The 12,744-nt window shown below is 43.3% G+C and overlaps 1 protein-coding gene across 1 annotated transcript in view; it reads right to left on the minus strand.

Moving 5' to 3' along the window:
• Positions 1-12,744, minus strand: part of LOC129864973 (staphylococcal nuclease domain-containing protein 1-like) — a 47,638-nt gene that overhangs the window by 18,627 nt on the left and 16,267 nt on the right. The window contains exon 9 of the mRNA XM_055937337.1: positions 10,958-11,048. Coding sequence (XP_055793312.1) covers positions 10,958-11,048 — 91 coding nt within the window. The remainder of the gene's footprint in view (positions 1-10,957; positions 11,049-12,744) is intronic.

Consider the following 12,744-nt stretch of genomic DNA (forward strand, 5'->3'; position numbering starts at 1 on the left):
GTGGGAGAAGTCAAGTATATTATAATGAACGATTAACAAGGCCGTTTTGTGATGACTTTTAGATGTAACGATAACACATCATGTAATACAACCCGACAACAAAATGTACCACCTAAACACTGTAAAAAAGACAATGAAACTATACATCCTACTGTCACAATTACCTCTGCATCGTCACACATTGTAGAGCGTCACATTGATGCATTGCCAGTCCTTTTAACTTATGCTAAACTGTTTGTGCCACAGTTCCAGCCTCAAACGCTCACAAGTCTGTGAATTGTATATTCACACATTCCACATGGAGAGGATTCCCGGGAGAGAAGGAGACGGAACAGAGAGATGGACATCAGTCAGGATTAGCACCGTGACAGATCCATCCCACTCCAGTGAAAATGTCTAGAATCGCTCTTCATTTTACCAACAAACATTTCTTTCCCTCTCCAACGCAGAAGAAGAAACAGATTGGTAATAAAGTGATGAGAGAGAGAAAGAGAGAGACAGAGTGCTGGGACTGGAGAGAGGGACAGAAAGAGGACGGCTGCCAAAACATAAAGAGAAATGACTGACAGACCCACTTGTGACATTCACACACAAACATGAAGTCTACATCAAGCTCAGCTGGGGAACAGTGGACAAGTTTAGGCCCACCCGCCCACACAGAGAGATCAGTGTGTGATATAAACAACATGGGCTGTACATCAAGATCACTTGGGAAAGGCACAAACACACCCACTCAGGCCTACCTGTGACATACAGCCCATGTTTGCTGTGTACATCAAGATCACTTGGAAGAGTGGGCAAACATATCAAGCTCACTTGGAAGTAAGCACACACGCACGGGTCACACACACCTGGTCGGATCAATGATCCAACCCCATCAGATTTTACACTGTTTTAGAGAACGAAGGATGAGGGAAGGATGACTAGTATTTCAATAGGCCCCAATTGCTGAGCTATACATGGGAGACAACCACCCTTGGATACCAGTCAAGCTTGTGTGGGAGGCTATTGGGAATCGGGCTTGTAGCTAAACCAATTTCAGAGAAATCCTGAACACACAAGCACCTCCCTCAAGGCATTCTGAGATGCTCAATCCCAAAGCTGACTGGGGGGAGAGAAGAGGGGAGGCAGACGTGAGAAATAATACATCTGCAAAGAGTTTCAACGTTGGGGACGGAGGGAGAAATTAACCTGCCCACATACACAACACACAGAACGAGAGAGAGGCAGAGAGAGGACTCCTAACACCTCAGTCCCATGGTCCCAGTGCGGGGGACTCGAAGCGCTACACTGCCCATCTCTCCATTTCCAAAAAATCTAATCTGTTGTACCAACCTACACACTCCTCAACATTGTAACAAGGTTGTTCTCTAGCTCTGGCACCACAAAGGAAAACGTGAGTATCCTTCCTCTCTCCCCAAATAAATAAATCAACGGTTATGTTGAGAAGAGAAGCAGAAAATGGCTGGCCAGCACATTTACACTGGGTAATTGGCAACTGTTTATTTGAGAGAGAGAGAGATATGGAGAGAAAGGACAGAGAGAGATACACAGACAGAGAGAGATATGGAGAGAAAGGACAGAGAGAGACACACAGACAGAGAGAGATATGGAGAGAAAAGACAGAGAGAGAGACACACAGACAGAGAGAGATATGGAGAGAAAAGACAGAGAGAGAGACACACAGACAGAGAGAGATATGGAGAGAAAAGACAGAGAGAGAGACACACAGACAGAGAGAGATATGGAAAGAAAAGACAGAGAGAGAGACACAGACAGAGAGAGATATGGAGAGAAAAGACAGAGAGAGAGACACACAGACAGAGAGAGATATGGAGAGAAAGGACAGAGAGAGAGACACACAGACAGAGAGAGATATGGAGAGAAAGGACAGAGAGAGAGACACACAGACAGAGAGAGATATGGAGAGAAAGAACAGAGAGAAATATGGAGAGAAAGAACAGAGAGAAATACACAGACAGAGAGAGATATGGAGAGAAAGAACAGAGAGAAATACACAGACAGAGATAGATATGTAGAGAAAGGACAGAGAGAAATACACAGACAGAGATAGATATGTAGAGAAAGGACAGAGAGAAATACACAGACAGAGAAATGGAGAGAAAGGACAGAGAGAAATACACAGACAGAGAAATGGAGAGAAAGGACAGAGAGAAATACACAGACAGAAATGGAGAGAAAGGACAGAGAGAAATACACAGACAGAGAAATGGAGAGAAAGGACAGAGAGAAATACACAGACAGAGAAATGGAGAGAAAGGACAGAGAGAAATACACAGACAGAGAAATGGAGAGAAAGGACAGAGAGAAATACACAGACAGAGAAATGGAGAGAAAGGACAGAGAGAAATACACAGACAGAGAAATGGAGAAAGGACAGAGAGAAATACACAGACAGAGAAATGGAGAGAAAGGACAGAGAGAAATACACAGACAGAGAAATGGAGAGAAAGGACAGAGAAATACACAGACAGAGAGAGATATGGAGAGAAAGAACAGAGAGAAATATGGAGAGAAAGAACAGAGAGAAATACACAGACAGAGAGAGATATGGAGAGAAAGAACAGAGAGAAATACACAGACAGAGATAGATATGTAGAGAAAGGACAGAGAGAAATACACAGACAGAGATAGATATGTAGAGAAAGGACAGAGAGAAATACACAGACAGAGAAATGGAGAGAAAGGACAGAGAGAAATACACAGACAGAGAAATGGAGAGAAAGGACAGAGAGAAATACACAGACAGAGAAATGGAGAGAAAGGACAGAGAGAAATACACAGACAGAGAAATGGAGAGAAAGGACAGAGAGAAATACACAGACAGAGAAATGGAGAGAAAGGACAGAGAAAAATACACAGACAGAGAAATGGAGAGAAAGGACAGAGAAAAATACACAGACAGAGAAATGGAGAGAAAGGACAGAGAAAAATACACAGACAGAGAAATGGAGAGAAAGGACAGAGAGAAATACACAGACAGAGAAATGGAGAGAAAGGACAGAGAGAAATACACAGACAGAGATATGGAGAGAAAGGACAGAGAAATACACAGACAGAGAGAGATATCAATCAATCAAGTTTATTTGATATAGCCCTTCGTACATCAGCTAATATCTCGAAGTGCTGTACAGAAACCCAGCCTAAAACCCCAAACAGCAAGCAATGAAGGTGTAGAAGCACGGTGGCTTGGAAAAACTCCCTAGAAAGGCCAAAACCTAGGAAGAAACCTAGAGAGGAACCAGGCTATGAGGGGTGGCCAGTCCTCTTCTGGCTGTGCCGGGTGGAGATTATAACAGAACTATGCCAAGATGTGGAGAGAAAGGACAGAGAGAAATACACAGACAGAGAGATATGGAGAGAAAGGACAGAGAGAGATATGGAGAGAAAGGACAGAGAGAAATACACAGACAGAAATACACAGACAGAAATACACAGACAGAGAGAGATACACAGACAGAGAGAGATACACAGACAGAGAGAGCGCGAGAGAAAGAGCGCGCCTTTCGACTGTGGGGGCCAACAAGAGATATGTCCAGGCTGAGTCACTCTAGGCCAGGAGTCTACAAAAGGTCGATCACCAGCTACTAGACAAGAGATATGTCCAGGCTGAGTCACTCTAGGCCAGGGGTCTACAAAAGGTTGATCACCAGCTACTAGACAAGTGATATGTCCAGGCTGAGTCACTCTAGGCCAGGGGTCTACAAAAGGTCGATCACCAGCTACTAGTAGCTCGCCAAACAATTCCCAAAGTATATGAAATTATTCATGCGTTATATCACAAACTGTCATAAACAAATCTCAAGTCTCCGACACCGCAAGCTCCCAGCTACTATCTAACACAGCACTGACATTATCCCACCCCTGGTTATCCACTATGGCTTAAAGAACCAAACACTTGTATGTTTCACCTTTATTTAACCAGGTAGGCCAGTTGAGAACAAGTTCTCATTTACAACTGCGACCTGTCCAAGATAAAGCAAAGCAGTGCGACACAAACAAGAGTTACACATGGAATAAACAAGCGTACAGTCAATAACACAATAGGGAAAAAATTGTGTCGATATATAGTGTGTGCAAATGGCGTGAGGTTAGGCAATAAATAGGCCATAGTAGCGAAGTAATTACCATTTAGCAAATTAACACTGGAGTGATAGATGTGCAAGTAGAAATACTGGTGTGCAAATGAGCAGAAAAGTAAATAAAAACAATATGGGGATGAGGTAGGTTTATTGGATGGGCTATTTACAGATGGGCTATGTACAGCTGCAGCGATCGGTTAACTGCTCAGATCGCTGATGTTTAAAGTTAGTGAGATAAATTTTGCAATTCGTTCCAGTCATTGGCAGCAGAGAACTGGAAGAAACGGCGGCCAAAGGAGTTGTTGGCTTTGGGGATGACCAGTGAGATATACCTGCTGGAGCGAGTGCTACAGGTGGGTGTTGTTATTGTGACCAGTGAACTGAGATAAGGTGGAGCATTTACCTAGAAAATACTTAGATGACCTGGAGCCAGTGGGTCTGGCGACAAATATGTAGCGAGGGCCAGCCGACTAGAGCATACAGGTCGCAGCGGTGGGTGGTATAAGGGGCTTTGGTGATAAAACGGATGGCACTATGATAAACTGCATCTAGTTTGCTGAGTAGAGTATTGGAGGTTATTTTGTAAATGACATCGCCAAAGTCGAGGATCGGTAGGATAGTCAGTTTTACGAGGGTATGTTTGGCGGAGTGAGTGAATGAGGCTTTGTTGCGAAATAGTTAGTCTAGATTTCATTTTGGATTGGAGATGTTTAAAATGATGTTTAATATCTGCCAAAGAATTAAGCAATATTGCCTTAATCTGTCTGTCTGGTGGGTGCGTTTGTGTCTATCACTCCGTGTGTGGTCAGTTGATGTGATAACTGTTTGGTGGGTTGACACATACTACTTTGCAGTTAACATTTAGTTGAGGAGGTTTTGGGGAAAGTATTTATCATGAGTAAGTATATCATTTGTATTTATTATTTGCAAACTTCACAATGAAATGATCAGCAGCAGTCATAGCCGCAGGAAGGAGGGGTGCTGAGGGAGCTGCAGCTCCCCGCTGAAAAACATGGAGAAATACTAAATGCTCTATTTCTTCAAAAGTAGCGCACTGGGCCTTTACTAGTCCTGTAATAGTGGACTGATATAGCAGTCTGTCGTGCAGGCAAAACATTTACATCAGCCCCCCCATATTTTACCAGGTATATTGACAGAAAACGGTGTACAGGAGAAAGTAGTGTACTAAGGACACGGAGAAGAGTTGCAGGGGAGAGAAGAACGTGCCTATTGGAAAGCTAGAAGAAAATAAACAGCTCCGTTTTCTTTTAAGTGGCTCGTGCTAGAAAAGGTTGGAGACCCCTGCTCTAAGCACAGACCCTGGTGGTAGAGAGGTGCTGCCACCTGGTGGCCACTACTAGCATGACATCTGCAGTGTCCAGGATACATATCAGGACCACTGCATTTCCTTGTCATTCATCTGATTTTAAAAAGGACTGCTGGTGATGCAGCAACACCAATAATGTATAGGCACATAGGTGTGGAAAGAACTGCAGTACTGCATCAAGATGCAGAGTAGTCTTTCCAGAGACGTCCTCTCTTGCCTCTCTAGACATGCAGTAGCTACGTCATCAGGTGTGCAGATAGCCCTACTCTGGCATATACGTGCGAGAAACAAATCGTCACACTCGCATCACTTTCATTGTTCGGGCAAATCAGTGTGAAGGTTGGTCCTAGTCAATAGTAACCTGCATGTAAGCAGCTTATATTGTCCAGTCTTTAACCCAATACTCAGGAATACCATCCTTTCCTTAAAGATGAACTATGCAGAAATCACTCCGCCATTGAAAAATACTAAATGCTCTATTTTTTCACAAAAGTAGCGCACTGGGCCTTTACTAGTCCTGTAATAGTGGACAGATAAAATTCGAATAGTTCGCTCCATTTCTGTTTATTTGACAAAACAAGCAACTATAGTGTAGAGAATCACTGTACCATCTAAACCGCTGTGAAATGTATTTTACATAACCCAAAATACTGTATTTCAGGTGGTGTACAAAACTGAAAGTAAAAGATGCAAAAACTAACAGGAAGCATAGAAATAGCACACATAGAACTGATCTACCACTTCTTAGACCTGCTTTCAATGAGAATTACAGATCTAGAACTAACATTTCAATGTGAATTTGGTCAGGTCACCCAAAAAGTGACATATTGCAGCTTTAAAGGGCCTCTCCATCTACACTGATGTGAGAAAGTGTTTCAAACTATTGACATGCAGCTAGTTGTCCCCTGTCCCTCCGTGACAGTGACAGGCCTCTGATGGAGACAGGTTTTCCACCACATCACTTTCATCCATCACGTCCTCTCTCAGGGCAGCTGGTCACAAGGGAGACAAGAGGAAGAAGAGAGGAGGCAGTTTCAGCCTATTGGGACGTAGCCTACCTACCAGTCCCAGCAGAGACAATGTGAGAGAGAAGGAGAAATAGAAGGTGAGAGAGATAGAGAGGTGAGTAAGAAAGAGGGGGTATGAGAGAGTGGGGGGGGATGAGTCAGCAGATTTGACTCTGGGGACTGGAGTGGTATTCTACGAAGCGAGCTAGATTTACTCAGGGTTTTCTAAAGATAACCAGCTTCAGTTAGCTTCACATTCCAGGTCAGATTTCATCCGTACTACGATGGTGGATATTGCTCGTCCACCTGCCACTAACTCTAACAGGCTTGTAACTGCACATGCATGTTGCACATAGTAAGTCAAACACCAAACTCTCCATTGAGACAATCCATGGGCGAGTTAGTGGCACATTTTGATTTGTGCCCCAAAAAATATACAACAGAATTCTTGCCAATTCAGCAGGCTATGGTGTGAAATAGGCTTTTTAGAAGTCGTCTTTATGACTTATCGTTAATGTCTTCCTTGGTGTGCTTATCAATGTACAACCACCCCCACACCTATCAATATTTGTTTTCATTTAGTCATACAAAAGTGTTACATTGCATAAAGTTTAAAATGCATTCTGTCATTACTAAATGACAGAAAGCTAAGGTAACTGAACTAAACGACTAACGCCCCATAGCACTCACTTCCGTCATCATGAAGTGCTTTGAGAGACTAGTCAAGGACCATATCACCTCCACCCTACCTGACACCCTAGACCCACTCCAATTTGCCTACCGCCCGAATAGGTCCACAGACAACGCAATTGCAACCACACTGCACACTGCCCTAACCCATCTGGACAAGAGGAATACCTATGTGAGAATGCTGTTCATCGACTACAGCTCAGCATTTAACACCATAGTACCCTCCAAACTCGTCATCAAGCTCGAGACCCCGGGTCTCGACCCCGCCCTGTGCAACTGGGTCCTGGACTTCCTGACGAGGAAGTTTGCGGACAACACTACAGTGGTAGGCTTGATTACCAACAACGACGAGACGGCCCACAGGGAGGAGGTGAGGGCCTTCGGAGTGTGGTGTCAGGAAAATAACCTCACACTCAACGTCAACAAAACAAAGAAGATGATTGTGGACTTCATGAAACAGCAGAGGGAGCACCCCGCTATCCACATCAAGTTTTAAGTTCCTCGGTGTACACATCGCGGACAAACTGAATTGGTCCACCCACACAGACAGCGTTGTGAAGAAGGCAAGGCAGCGCCTCTTCAACCTCAGGAGGCTGAAGAAATTCGGCTTGTCACCAAAAGCACTCACAAACTTCTACAGATGCACAATCGAGAGCATCCTGTCGAGCTGTATCACCGCCTGGTACGGCAACTGCTCCGCCCACAACCGTAAGGCTCTCCAGAGGGTAGTGAGGTCTGCACAACGCATCACCGGGGGAAAACTACCTGCCCTCCAGGACACCTACACCACCCGATGTCACAGGAAGGCCATAAAGATCATCAAGGACAACAACCACCCAAGCCACTGCCTGTTCACCTCGCTATCATCCAGAAGGCGAGGTCAGTACAGGTGCATCAAAGCAGGGACCGAGAGACTGAAAAACAGCTTCTATCTCAAGGCCATCAGACTGTTAAACAGCCACCACTAACATCGAGTGGCTGCTGCCAACATACTGACTCAAATCTCTAGCCACTTTAATAATGGGAATTGATGGAAATTATGTAAAAATGTACCACTAGCCACTTTAAACAATGCCACTTAATATAATGTTTACATACCCTACATTACTCATCTCATATGTATATGTTTATACTGTACTCTACATCATCTACTGCATCTTGCCATCTTTATGCAATACATGTATCACTAGCCACTTAAACTATGCCACTTTATGTTTACATACCCTACATTACTCATCTCATATGTATATACTGTACTCTATACCATCTACTGCATCTTGCCTATGCCGTTCTGTACCATCACTCATTCATATATCTTTATGTACATATTCTTTATCCCTTTACACTTGTGTGTATAGGGTAGTTGTTGTGGAATTGTTAGGTTAGATTACATGTTGGTTATTATGGCATTGTCGGAACTAGAAGCACAAGCATTTCGCTACACTCGCATTAACATCTGCTAACCATGTGTATGTGACAAATCAAATTTGATGTGATATATTTTAAGATTACTATTTTAAAACAAAAACAAAACAAAAAAAATTATAAGTCGTCTTCCTCAAATTAAGGGGATGATGACTCAATCTTTGCAAGAGAGGGAATCTGACTTCATTGGTCCTTAACTCGCAGCTCAGTCATTTCATTCAGGATAAATGGATTTATCCCCGAGTTTACCTTCCCTGGAGCAGGTTAGTTCTGAAGGATTTGTTGCCATAGAAACATACCTGGTTAAAAGTTGAGTTACTTTTGTATTACTGGTTCTCTCGAGTTGAACGCCGAATTGACCAAAATTAGCTCGCCAACTCTTCAAACCTGCTTTGTATGATACCGCTCTGGGCTGCTCTCTCTGAACTCTATCTATCCCTTCCCAGAAAAATGATGAGGGACAAGGGGAGAAGGACTGGGAAGGAGAGTATGACAGGAAAGTTGACAGGCTGCCATGTCATGGGACCAATAGAACAAAGAGAGGTCAGCAAATGAGAATTCAAGGTGCCCAAACCAAACAATCCAATGAGGATGTTAAGCGAGCCCAACTGGCCAATGACAGGTCCGGGAGCAGACAATGTGACAAAACATTGTACCAGTTGACCACCGAACGATGAAAGTGTCCACAAAACCAACATCTATCTATCCCACCACACCATCTGGGGGTAGTCTACAAAGGCAGTTTGAAATAGTTAAGTGACATTTTTACAACAAACGCAGCGTCGCCGACGAGGATCGCCTCAAAAAAGGCAACACAATAATTCACTAATCCCTAAACAAATTTGCTAACGTGCTGCTGACTTGAGGCGGTGGGCCTCAGTGTTATTCCGACTACTCCCATTCTGAGAACAGCAGGAGGGGAGGAAGAGATGGGGAACCATGCTGGGAACCGGCACAAGGGCTCATCCCTCTACTGGGAAACTGAACCTGCCTGTCTGCAAAAACAACACACAGGGAAGGAAATACTCAAGTCCACCCCCCTCCCCTCCCTCCTTCATCACTTCTGTCCATCTACCACGCTATCTGTCACTTCCCTCTACCCCCCCATATCTCTCTCTCCCATTCCTCTCCCTCTCCACTCCTCCCCCATCTCAGCTTCCTTCCCCTGGACTCGGGGAGATCTGAGGGCAGTCGAAGCCAATGCATAAATGTTTGATCCTTTTTTCAGCACTAGAGTCTTCTGACTCAGGGGGAAAACGCACTAACTTAGCTAGTTTTTGTGTGTGTGTGTAGATTTCTTTCGCAAACTCATTCTGTAAGCAGATTGCTGCGACGGCAACACCTTTTACGTAACCAAAGGCTAGCCATGAATATTTCAAGGACTTAAAAGTCCAGCCACAGAAAAAAATCTAAGCAGATCATAAAAGCTACTACTTTAGGGAATTAAATCAACTTGCTTTGTGTGTCACCTAAAGAAAATAGATTGTCCGAAGGAAGACCATACCGCAGGCTCAATTCAGAATATAAACAGACAAACTAGGTAAGAGACCTCACTTCTGAATATTGGGAGTACTTAAAGCTAATGTCTGGGATTTTGAAAGCTGTTCAAAAGGTAATTTAAATTCCTTTATTCTTAAAGGATTTTGCTGTTTTTGGAATCACAGACTGTAGATTTAAAGGTAACACTAAAACAATGATAGAGGCTATAATGTGTCCTCTTATAACAGTAATAAGGCCAAGCTACATTACTGGAGGCTCCATTTGTGTCTCCGTCTTACTTAGTAGGAAGTAATGGACTCTGACAAGGCCAGGTCTGGGATTCATTCAAAGGCAGTTTCCTCTGTGATATTAAGACAATAATCATTTCTCCTGCCGTATACCAATAACATCCAGAACTAATATCCCGTCCCGTGTCTCCGAGCGGAGCTGGAACGTTCTGGGAACTTTGGAGAAACGGCAGGCGATTCTGCAGTCATTTGGCTAGGGAGGGAGTGTTCAAGGTTACTGCTAAAGCGCTTCCTCTTTGTACCTCTGTGCTGGGAGGGTTTTTTTGTTGGGGGGGGGGGGGCACATATTTTGTCAGAGCTCTCAAGGACTGGTCCTGCTTTTGGTGCAGTGCTATGACAAAAATATGAAATAAACAGTTGTGGAAATACTGCAGTAAGCACAGCCATGGAGGTATCCAGGGAAACATCCCCTAACAACCAAAGCAAAGTTAGTCTCATGGATTGAACACAGACTGTGTACCATTAAGAAAGCATCTCATTTTCTCTCTACCGACACTCGGTTCAAAATTCATGAAAGAGAGTGAACAAGGGCAGAGGGGAAGGGGACGACCTTTTGGATTGGAATGCAACCCCAGTCCTAACCCTCCTGAAGCCGTGTAGTATGCAGGGTCTTCTTACCTTGGCCACAAACTGCCTGTCCTTCTGGTCCATGTTGGCTGTGGGGGCTACGTAGTCCTTCCAGATACGCACTTTACGTTCTTTAGCAGATCTAATAAACAAAAGGATGACTCAGTTAGAAGGGGGGATATGTCAACAAAAAGAGAGGAAACTAACAGAAGAGGAATCATCAATGAAGAAGTGACGACCTTGGGTGAATGGTGAAGTGAAAAGCAGGAGATCTGTTCAAAAGAAAAATGAAGGTGGAGAAAACATCCTTTCATACAATTCTCAGTAAATATCAAAACATCCTTTCATATACTGAACAAAATTTAAATGCAACAATTTCAATGATTTTACTGAGTTGTAGTTCATATGAAGGAAATCAGTCAATTGAAAAATTCATTAGGCCTTAATCTATGGATTTCACGACTGGGCAGGGGCGCAGCCATGGGTGGGCCTGGGAGGGCATAGGCCCATCCACTGGAGAACCTCACTAAAAGGGCTTTATTACAGACAGAAATACTCCTCAGCAGGTGAAGAAGCCAGATGTGGAGATCCTGGGCTGGCGTGTTTACACGTGGTCTACAGTTGCGAGGCCGGTTGGACGTACCGCCAAATTCTCAAAACGACGTTGGAGGTGGCTATGGTAGAGAAATTAGCATTCAATTCTCTGGCAACAGCTCTGGTGGACATTCCTGCAGTCACCATGGCAATTGAACTCTCCCCCAAAACTTGATAAGTCTGTGGCATTGTGTTGTGTTACAAAACTGGACATTTTAGAGTGACCTTTTGACCCCAGCACAAGGTGAACCTGTGTCATGATCCTGATGTTTAATCAGCTTCTTGATATGCCACACCTGTCAGGTGGATGGATTATCTTGGCAAAGGAAAAAGGCTCACTAACAGGGATGTAAATACATTTGTGCACAACATTTCAGAGAAAAGCTTTGTGCTCATGAAACATGGGACCAACACTTTACATGTTGCGTTTATATTTTTGTTCAGTATATATAATTCCCGATAAATTAATACAAATACATGTTCATATGATTCTTAGTAAAAAATATAAAGGCAATAGGCCAACATAAAAAAAATAAGCACTTCCCATCATCTGATATAAAATATTTATGTGTTTCAATACAGAATATGAAATCAAATCCATGCTAAAACGACTCAAAGACTAACGATAATGACATGCAAAGACAGCTCAATTGATATTCTGAGAGTGAAAGTTCCACATCTCCAGCTGTGCTGATTCAGACCAACTACAATACTGATTTATGCCTGGTCAATTACTTCTCAATTACCTGCCTACCTCGGGGGACTCACTGATCTGTACGTACGTAACTTACGTGATATTTCAGAGTTTTTTTCTGGATCAAAAAGAGCCTCGTGCGGTGGGTGTAGCAGGGGGCATGGCAGTTGAGAGAAAAATGGCTGGTTTTAAAGCTAATTTCCTACAATTCTCTGCACTTTGCCATGGCTAATGCTGTGTTCTTTTGCTCAAACATTATAAAAGCAACAATGCTAAATTCATTGTTTTTGCAATTTTCCCTGACCATCTAACCTTCATTTTGGTGATTGTTAGTTCTCAAATAAGAATATACACACACACACAAAAGTTTGGGGTCACTTAGAAACTACTTGTTTTTGCAAGAAAAGCAAATTTTGTCCATTAAAATAACATCAAATTGATCAGAAATACAATGTTAATGTTGTAAATGACTAAACACCAGTCTCAAAGTCAACAGTGAAGAGGTGACTCCGGGATGCTGGCCTTCTAGGCAGAGTTGCAAAGAAAAAGC

Source organism: Salvelinus fontinalis, chromosome 11, assembly GCF_029448725.1.
Source record: "Salvelinus fontinalis isolate EN_2023a chromosome 11, ASM2944872v1, whole genome shotgun sequence".
Lineage (NCBI taxonomy): Eukaryota > Metazoa > Chordata > Actinopteri > Salmoniformes > Salmonidae > Salvelinus > Salvelinus fontinalis.